General features: G+C 45.7%; 1 protein-coding gene across 1 annotated transcript; it reads left to right on the forward strand.

Moving 5' to 3' along the window:
- The first annotated feature begins 2,344 nt into the window (after positions 1-2,344).
- On the forward strand, positions 2,345-4,832 carry LOC144143114 (retinol dehydrogenase 5-like). Its single transcript, XM_077674919.1, has 2 exons — positions 2,345-2,457; positions 4,370-4,832. The coding sequence occupies exons 1-2, from the start codon at positions 2,345-2,347 to the stop codon at positions 4,830-4,832; spliced, it is 576 nt and encodes a 191-aa protein (XP_077531045.1).
- The last annotated feature ends 5,894 nt before the right edge of the window (positions 4,833-10,726 follow it).

Below are 10,726 nucleotides of genomic sequence, written 5' to 3' on the forward strand. Positions count from 1 at the left end.
GCATCAGGAAGGGACCGCTAACTGCGTCTTGTACGAACGCACATCACAAACACGCGCCCATCGTTCGCTACCCATCGTTCGCTTTTTCTTTCACTCATTGGTCTTCGCATCGGTCGCTTGGTCATGACGACGGCAACATGACAGCCTAGAGACGGGCGACAAAGGGCTCCGCCCTAAGAAAGCGAACAATGTAGAGACCGGCGAGTTATAGAAAGGAAAGGTGGAGAGTGTCGGGAAATTGGGAGCGCAGGGCGGCTCACCATGGCGGCGCGAACCACCGCCCTCCGAAAGTATGCGGTGGGGGAATGGAGGGGGCAGATTGATGCGCCCGCACGAGGCGTTCGACGGCGGAACCCGTCGACGGAACGCAAGAGTGACTTCTGCCCCAGAAACTGCTGCTGCGCGCAAATATCGCATTAGGTAGTGTTGTAATCGCCAGTCACTTTTTTGTGCTTGGTTTTCCTCTCACCCGCGACGGCGTTGCACTGCCACTTTTTTCGATTACTATCGTAAAAACCAACCCAACGAGCGTTCCTATACAAATTAACGCGCGCGCTGCCGGTTAATTACGTTATATTTTGACTCAAATGTACCTATAGTTTTGTTTGCGCTAAGCAGCAGGGATATGTACAACAAGCGCCAGCGCTTCATGAGTTTCGAGATCTTATGACTATATAAACCGCTTGGCTTTCAAAGCCTCTGGGTTACGCCGCGACGACAGCCGCTACGACAAAACGCTGTGTGGCGCCACTTGTGTACGGCGAACGAGCTACGATGACAAGTCCAGCGCCTAAAGTGCTCTGGGCGTTAAAAAGTCAGCATCCAAAAGCCGGTTTGATTCATTGTTTGCCGGCGATAATAGGCAGGGATACGCCAGCTACAAGCTTACTGACCGTGTTGGCGTGGCTTTGTCTCTTGGTCCGACTGGTGCAACTTGCTCGAGTGTAAGATGTACTCGAGCGGTACCTTGGTATCAAACACCAAAACTCTGTAAGCAAATCGGAGCTTACCGCCGGCGGATCGATGAGGACAGTTCCGTATACCTTTGAGTTACCCGACGTGCAAAAATCCGTAGTTTACGAGAGAACAAAACAATCTTGCCTGTAATAATCTCGACCTGTACGAGGGTACCTCTTGTGTGTCGCCAGAAACGGTCTCGCTTACACAAGGCGGCACTTTAAAAGCTGGTTTATTGGGGCAAAAGAGATAGAGCTGCTCTTTAGCGACTCACAGCACTGCCCCAAACCGCGTCCCTGTATCTCCCCGCGAACTCGGGGCGCCGTTGGCGAGGGAGAGGGTGTTACCTCTCCCAGGTAACACTTAATGACACTGAGTGGGGATGCTCCCACGACAGACGGAATGTGTCATTATTATACTGGTAGGCCAATAAAAACCGACGTAACTCTGCTTTTGACCACCGACAGTCCTTCAGCTCTATCGTGGTGCTGTCGATTCTAGGCGTTCTCCCGAATATTCCTCGGTGATGTAATTAAATTTGAACACTCGACGCTTGTCAGCAAATCAACTTGCGCTACATCGAAATAAAATTACTTCTTGTCAGGTTCTTCATATATCGTCGCGGGAAAGATTGACCGTGGAAATGCCGACCTGTGGAATTTTTTTGTGCAGCTACCGCAGGGAGCTGCATAGAGCGAGCGGCAGCTATTCGAGCAGCTGTAAGTTGGTGAACCCTTCACGACATGGTTATTGCGCCAAAAAGACGAACATATGAAATGCGATACACAAGTGCTGCGCTAATCAAACGACTAGTTCGGCGACGGCTTCTTGCGATCCTAGAAGCCGCTCGAGGCGATGTAACTTATCTCTGAGACTGAGTCTTTAAGCGAAGGAAAGCTTGACATGCACCTCAATCATTAACTCGAACAGATGGACTGGTGTTAATCAACCATATTTCGGGGAAACTCCAGGTGTAGTAAGTTTCTGTGACTGAAACATCAATTCGCTGTCGCGCTACGAAAGACTAGCCTTCTGACTAGGTCAGTTGGTAGACCGATTTCTCCGGTTAAGTGGTAGTACCAGGGTTCGAGTTCTGGACAAGGGCCAATTTTTCTTAAACTGTGAAGTTTCTGAGAAAGCCCTCGAACTTTCCTTTGCAACCGCGTGGCTGCATTGAGGTGGATGCTCATTTTTTTCTTGTAGGAAACTAACTCCAACTCGGGGGTTTCCCCTAAATCTGGTCGATTAAACCTCATAGCTTTAAGTTTGCTTGTCTATTTTTGCGCTAAAACCACGTCCTTCATTTAGGCTACCAGTTTACATTAAGCGAAAGGTCAATCTATGCCCCAACGCATCTTCCTACGCAGGGAGGGTCGCAATCCCAGGAATGGTAATAGGCTCCGCCACTTCAGCTGCTCTGTGCCATTATGCCGATGGCCTACGGCGCGAAATGGCCAAGTACAACGTTCAAGTCTGCACCATCGAGCCGGCGTTCTACAAGTACGTGTCATGTGGTGGTTGGCTTCTGATTTTGAGGGCTTGCGAAAACCAATGAGGATTCAGAAGGTTAAAGGGCGGTTGTTTTTTAAGTTACAACTGACCGAAATTTCTCTTAGCAGTGAGATAGTACCTTACCATCCACGTTAAGTGTATATCCTTTATCATCCGCATTTCTCATTCACCTTGTACTCAAATCAGAATGCATAGAATGAAACCGAAATGTTTATATGTTTTACGATCACGTGTTCGACTAGATCCTTCAGCTCTTTGTCCCCGCATTTAAGTGGATGAGCTAGCTGCTACACCAGTGAAGGATGTTTAAAAATCCTATTACTGACAAGACAAACGGGAACAGCCAAAACAGGAGCAGTGCTCGTTGAGAGTGGTATTTTCCTTTGCTCCCGTTTTCACTGCGCTGTTTGAATATGGTTCATTACTCAGCAGTCCCGTATAGGAAAAGGAAAGTCCCATGTAGAGTCGTGGAGAAATGTACTCCGATAAGAAAAGTATAAACCAGAACTTACAAATAGCGCGATGTCTTTTCATGCATGTCGAATAGACGTGCGGCTTAATCACTCTAACAATGTTGCGAAATGTAGCTTTTTAAATGTACCAATAGCGCATCATATTTGGATTTCGAGGAAAGTATTCTTCAATTCTGAGTGTTGTGGTTCTTATTTTCCTGGTTGCAATTTTTTTGTACATGACTCTGCGTGGGATTGTTTGTTGTGAGTTTAAGAAACTCTTTGTTGCACTCTTTAAAAATTAAGGATCAAGCAATACTCTGCAAACTTTATAACACTGAGATAGAGAATCGCCATTCAATATTCGCTCTATACACAAATATTTTTTGTTGTTTTTGCATACATCGTACAGAAATTTTGCCTGATCTCCAGGCGTAGGGTACGAGCCATCTGTGTCTTAGTTCGAATAATTGTGACACCCGCAATTATGTTTGTTGATATTTATTTCTTCCTTATTTGGTTTTTATTCTATACTGTGGTATTGGTAATGATTAATGTAATTGTTGAAGCATTCCAACTATTCAGGAATGGCTAATTTAAAATTTCGCGTTCCGCGGCATGTGGATTATCGAATTTCCGTACTCGAACATAACATATTCAAAATTCTCCCACTGAAGTCCACACAATAAATAAAGTTTTGATTTCTGTTTTTGCAAAGTTCTGTATGCGAAAAAACAACACGAGAAGATTCTGCCTAATGATCTAGAGCGAGTGCAGGATGATTATTTTTTAGACAACCAATCAGAACCGCGAAATTTCCACACCTTGTAGTGCTTGCTCCGCGCCGCCTTGCTGTAAGTGTACAAAGCATACACTTCCGTCACAAATAGTTTTATCATGTATTTTATTTTTCATTTCGTATTTACTTTCAATCATTTTAGTGTTGTGCAATCTTGTGGGCTTCAGATAGTGTTGTGAAGTGATAGCGGAGGAACATTTGAAGCCTTTGGAGTAGGACAGACGTGTCGTTAAAAATTGGTTCAACGTGCATGCATCCCAAGGCCTAGGCGCCCTCCAAATTACATACAAAGCACAGACCAACCTTATTCATCTAGCAGAAACCAAACATGGAACATCACCATCCGATCGTTTGGGTATTCCAAACTCATAATGTTTCTCTCTACACTTTTCTGTGGTCTGGGCTACGCATCTCTTGCATCCGTCAGTAAAGCATTTTGCACCCACCAACACCTCATACAGATAACAATTACCTGGTATGCTTTACACTCACGAAGAAAAAGCAAAACCCCACTTTCATTCTGAAGTACACTATAGTACAATAAACAAGCTTCATCCAAAACAGAAGAAAAACACCTACAGTAAATGCAAAATACTTATTCAACAACCGAGTATGCCCCCTTCAAGGTTCCCATCGCCAATCGTTGCAGAACGGCCATGACGGATCCTCCCACGGTCGCGTCGACGCTGAATGACGTGACGCGGCGGCTCGACCACGTCGTTCAGGAGGAGTACGGCTCGGCGTACCTGGACAGCTTCAAGCTCACCTTTACCAAGAAGCTGAGACGATACTCCCACCAGAACTTCCAGGACGTCACCACCGCCATTGTCCGTTGCCTGTCCTGTAGCGAGACAAACGTCCGCTACTGCTGCTCGGGAATGAGGCAGATGTTCACGTGGTCGGTGCTTGAGTTCCTGCCGCTGAAGATCTGCGACTTCTTCCTTATCCGCAAGTTCACGCCCCGGGCAGGCCTCGCGGGTAATATACAGGTCCGGAAGTTGCTCGTGCACCCCCCGACGATTCTAGACGACACAACGGAGACCAAGCCACGCGACCACGTGGAGACCGTCCTACCCACGTACGTGACACCACCGATTTTCAAGCCTTTTTAGATGGTGTAAAGCACAGCGCAGGCCAATGTATTCAGTGGCGCAGTTTTGTGCCGACCTCAAAAGATTTACGTCCAGTCTGTGGCAGTACTGGGGTGCATATTGAATCCCGTAGGGGCAACGTCGTTGAATTCCGCGAAGGCAATGGTAATGTAAAAAGGATAGGAACAGCAATGGTCATCAGACGCTGGGTACCCTTTATGATAATTTGCATACACTCCGTAGTACTGACCAGGTAGGTAGGTGGTGGTAGACCGATGCCTTTGAGTACTGGAGGGTATTGCTTGAGAAAAATGTGAGTCCTTTTGGCAATGTTATGAAACCTATGGGAAAAGAATTTTAAGAAACGCGTGACAAAATAGCTGCTTTCCCTTCAAAGTATCCTAAAATGATAAGACAGTGTTAGGCTTCCAGGGCATGCCGGCGCTTTTTAAACCGAAGCCAACCTGCTACAATACAACGCCGAAAAGTATCAGACGTCAAAGTGACAAAGGGCGCGCAATTGCTTAATAACTTAAACAGTGTGCTAAATATATTCTTCGAAGCCTTCTTTATTTTGACTACTTAGCATGCTTTACTGTGTATGTACCAATGAGATGCGTAAAGTGGTCTTATTTTAATGACGTCTTATGCAAGCACGAGTGTTTTCTGATGCATGACCAGCGAGGAAAATAAGGCAGTTTAGGCGAATAAGGCAATAGAACAATTTACACCGGAGCTTAGGACCAGTACGTGGGTTCGACGCTCCGCTGAAGCAGCCGTTGCTCCGACAAGGTGAAATTTAAAAAGCCCCTGTGTCAAGAGTGAGCGCTCGCTACGCGTCCCCGGTGATTTAGTTTGATCCGGAGCCGTCTATTACGGTGCGCCTACAAAACCAGATGCCACTTTTACACGTGAAACTGGAATTTAATTTTTTAAAAATAAGACAACACAAACGAAAATAAACGAACATAAAAATAAACGATCATGGCGGTCAGTGAAAATATCACGTGTTGTCAGACAAGCTGTGGCTGCATTACTGGTTTTGGTACCGTCGCCGCAGATTGTAATAGGAGTTGTGTACAGAAGGTGTTCTACCGTAACGCCCAAGATTTTGAAGAATATCACACTGCTGTCTTCTGAGTTTTCAGCAACTTTAAATCACAATCCCTGCCGTTCATATGCTTATAAATATAAACATACGTTAAGCAATCATGTTCGATTCGCGAAAACAACATTAAATAATGTGTTTAGAATTGTTCGAAGTTCAAAAATAAAAAGGTATACGGGTTTCCACACAAATTCACGGATGTTCGTTTATTTTTTAAAAATAAATTAGAGTTTTACGTGTAAAAGTGGCATCTGGTTTTGTAGGGGAACCGTAATAGACGGCTCCGGATCAAACTAAATCTCCGTGGACGCGTAGCGAGCGCTCCCTCTTGACACAGGGGCTTTTTAAATTTCAGCTTGTCAGAGCAACAGCTGCTTCAGCGGAGCGTCGAACCCACGTACTGGTCCTAAGCTCCGGTGTAAATTGTTCTATGACATTTCAGTACCAGACGCTCCACAAGCCAGGCGCTTCTACGGCGTGTTAGGTCATAATGTTTCCATCATTACTTAATGAGCGGTTTTGAAACCTACAAGGCTTTTTACGGCGTTTTTTCCTCCACTCCTACAGCACTACTGCACCGTTAAATATGGCAGTGGAAGAGGTACGACGCTTCGACTCATCAAAGTAGAGGGACAAGGATCAGACGGTGGTGCTGATCCTTTGTGAAGCTCACCGTTGCGTCTACTGAAAGCACGGGGAATTAATCATGCCCATCGGACTTCAAGACGTTCTGCGTGATGTTTCCAAGTGTCGATAAAATCAAAAATTGATGCGACAGCTAATAAATTATCAGGCTACTGCCGTTATTTCGAGAAAATGTATGCGCATAATTTTTTTGTATACCCCCTGCATAGTTTGCAACCTGCTTACAATTTCAGGTGTGACTAAGTATTGCCATGGTTGCAAACAGCACTGGCAGCATATATACTTCTCTATAGTGCACGGAAACGTAAGACGGTACTCATACAATCATCAGCCGCTTACTAGAGTCACCAAAAGGATGGAAAGGTTTCCGATGTTATGAGAATATGTCAGTGACTTTCGTAGCTGCAAGTAATCTCGTCAAGGAATGTGTGTGCCCCGTTACGGCGACGGAAAAGCACAGCCTTAACTCGCTCCAAATGTACAGCGAATTCACGGAAGATCGTTTCAATACGACAAAAGGCCATCGGGCAGAAGGTAGGTATTCCATGGAAATGTAAATGAATTACTACCAAGCTTTTCTGCAAAGTGAAGGTGGCCATGAAAGGGAAATCAACACCAGCAACAAGGCAAAAGAGCATTCGCCACAGCGAGATGCACTGCAAGGGCGATTTGTTAAATGATTGAGCAATGCAAGATCGAGCAAAAGTGAGAAACGTAAACAAGCACTGCTGTCACAAAATACAAATCAAACGCGCTAAAATACAGCGAAAATGGTGCACAATACATTCAAAATCTTAGTTAAGTTCAAAACCTGATCCTGAACACCGCATTATCAGGTCGTGAAAACGACTCATCCTACAGGTAATAGTCGTGAAGGACCCATGCTTATGGCTTGGGATGACCAACGAAGCATAAACTTAGCGCCCTACTTGACGCTTAGAAAAAACCCTAACTATGCCCAAAGACCCACGGCAAGAAGCATGTTAAGGGTAACGTTTGGACTGAGCAGTAAGTAGGGAATGGGCCCCTCGCATTAGAAACAACAGTAGGTGGAGAGAGGGAGGGATTTTTTTATGAGCATTAGATGCGAAGTGGTCCCTTATTTTAGGAATCCAAGCACCGTCTTCGCTCGACGGGCTCTCTCGACCAGCAGAAGTTGATCTTGAGGCACGAAGCTCGGCAGCAAATTCTTCCACTGCACACATGGGATGGCGAAGACGTGATGGCTGGCTAAAAGAAAGGCAAGAACTTTATTTGAGAATGTAATGCGAAGGAAAAACAGCCAGATCACTCGGGCAACTAAGTTACTACTGACTGCCGGGACCAGACGTAGCAGCAGGCAATTACATGCGAGGATCAAATGAGAAAGTAAGGACTCAAGGAATGGATTCTGACTTCCCAAGATAAGTGTATTTGGAGGTGTATGGGAGAAGCCGTCGTCCTGCAAAGGACATAAGGACAGGAGGTGATTTATAATACTGCTTTGCGCTGCTTTACACAACACACGTTTATATATTGATAGTGGTTATGTATAAGCAGGCGCCACCCAAAGTTTGTATGTAATATTGGATTTTGAAACAAAACGATTAAACGTGAATTCTCTCACCGTGCGCGCGCGAACAGAAGACCTGTACCAATATTACGACTTCCGTATATTCTATTCACGTAGCTAAATTACTGCAGTAGGTATCGCGAACTTCAAGCTATGCCAGGGACATCATGGTGAGAGAGAATTGCTAGCCAAATGAGATTAGGCGGGGATGGGTTTCTTGCCGAAGGATGCCCCCTCTTATACTGAGTGGGCACAAGGGCCCCATCGTCGTTCGCTTCTGCAGCCTTCAGATGGTCAAAAAAGCATAGAAATGTTCGCTTCTGTCCTCCATCTGCGAAGCAAACCTTTCTGTGTTAACCTTATCACCACTCCTCATCAGAACCTAATTATATACTTTCATTAATGCACTGTGGAAAAAAAAGTGTGTAAAAAATTCCATCCAAAAATATTGTTTACGCGAGTTTTGGTTTAAAGTAGGCAACGCACTGTAACATAGACCGCTTTCTTTATTCGTTATTTTTAAAGGGACACTGAAGTGATTCGTAAACATTGCGGGATTACTAGCGCAAGTTGTAGTCCGCAGTCTATAGGTCATGTTTCGACTATTCTGAGGGCGTTTACGCGAATTTATTTACCAGAAAAATCAATTCGATAATGCTGTCCTCCTCTCTGCATCCTCGCCCATTTTCAGTGGAGTTTTCGTGTGACGTCAGGAGGAGATGAGCTGGCAACTGGCTACGCTACTGCACGGCTCGCCGACCTTCCGACCGAGTCAGTCGGCCCAGCGTTTAGTCCGCCGGCCGCCGACAGGTCGTCGCAGTTCGCTCGCTCAGTTGAAACTAAGCCACAACACGTTTGTGAATGGAAGAATGTGCCTTTCTTTACTTTGTTTGTTTGTACACTGTATCAAGCTCCAAGTCCGGGTCGCTCCACGCAAGCGCTGCACAAGTGCACATGTGACGCTTCGCTGACTTTACACTAGTAGGAAAATCTAAGGCCACTTGAAGGCGGGAGAAGAGTGAGCAAGGTCAATATAGGTACTAAGGGACTAAAATCAACTGAAACTATTACCGTACAGCGCAAACCTAGGGAGCAGGAAGCACTTTTTTGCATGGGTGGAGAAGCACAGCGGTCAGCAGCACGACCACAGATCTGCGAACGCTTTTCCGTCTAAGAAATGCACTTGCTAGACGTGAGATATTGTGAAAGCATGGGGGACGCTTACTACACGAGCGCTATTCAAAAAATGGTCACCTAAGGTACCCATAATGCTAAAACTAAATAATAGTGTAATCTGGTTGTACATTATATACCCTATATATCCTATCCTCGGCAGCGCTGGCTCGTGGACGAGTGGTCTGACGCGCTAGGAGTATTCCTTTGCTAGTCGCAAGTTCGAATCCCCGAGGGTACATGCATTTTTTGTAAGTTGATTTTTTCGTTTGCGGCCGATGTTTTCTAAACTGAGCTCACCATTCTTGGGCCGTAACGCTTACTGCTCCACGAGCGATTCGCGGAACGCGCGCACACTGACACCAGGGTTGCCACTGAATTTGGAGTCAATTTCGCCAGCCGACGAGCAAGAAGTCGCCGAACTAGCCATTTTAAATGCAGAGCATTTCAGTAATTCCCGATGTCACCCGCGTTGACGTCCGTAGTCGTAGTCCGCACCCCTCCCCCTACACTATATAAAAAAATACTATCCGGCGCCTGGTTTCGATCCGTCGACCCTGCGGGCGGAACGCAATGTACAGGGTGCTCTACCCACTGCGCCACAAAGCCGACACAGAATGGGACGCTACTAACGCGCCTTATATCCTTGACTCATTCAAATTACGTCAAGAAGATGCTGATACAACGCATTCACTACCGCCAACTCCCCAAACACTAAACGTTAACGCAATACACCCACCCCCTATGCGACGCATTTACTCGAGTCCCCCTCGCGGGGAGATGGGCCCAATTTTTTTCTTAAGATTTCGCCGAAAATGTCGCCATCTTGATATCTGCGGTAGCACATAAAAATAAAAGCTTCTAATTTTTTATAATCCCTTAAAAATCAGCGCTGTTCAAAACTCTCATATTATATTAACGTTTTTCAACGCCAGTCGCATCGTGCGCTTCGAAATTCCTGGTTCTTCGACTAGCCGTTAGATGGTGGTGCAAGGATAGATAGCCGATTTATCATCATCAACTGAAGTTCCTTCATTGCTTTTAGCCAAAGGCCAAAGCCTCTCCTAACTTTTTTTTCTTTGTGACTGGGAAGGGTCGTACCGCGGGGTGTGGGGTAACGTAGCAACTGTTGCAGGATAGGCTTAATTAATAATAATAATAATAAACATTAAATTAACCACACCGAGGCGCCACCTTTACCTTCAGCCTATGGCTTCAGCCTAGAAGGCTATGGCTTAGCCGATGAAGGGACTTATCCACCGACGCAGCATGTGATCGTTATCTTGCAAACACAGAAAGTAGTAGTAGTAATGTCCTTTATTGGGAAGTGACGGCCGGTTGGCTAGAGGGCGAAATGGGAATAGCAGGGAGGGAGGATTAACACTTCTTGAATCTTCAAGGGTCGTGCAGGATCTAATTTTCCATTGAGGATAATTG

The sequence above is a fragment of the Haemaphysalis longicornis genome, unplaced genomic scaffold (genome assembly GCF_048455015.1).
Source record: "Haemaphysalis longicornis isolate Haplotype H1 unplaced genomic scaffold, Haemaphysalis longicornis Haplotype H1 scaffold_6, whole genome shotgun sequence".
Lineage (NCBI taxonomy): Eukaryota > Metazoa > Arthropoda > Arachnida > Ixodida > Ixodidae > Haemaphysalis > Haemaphysalis longicornis.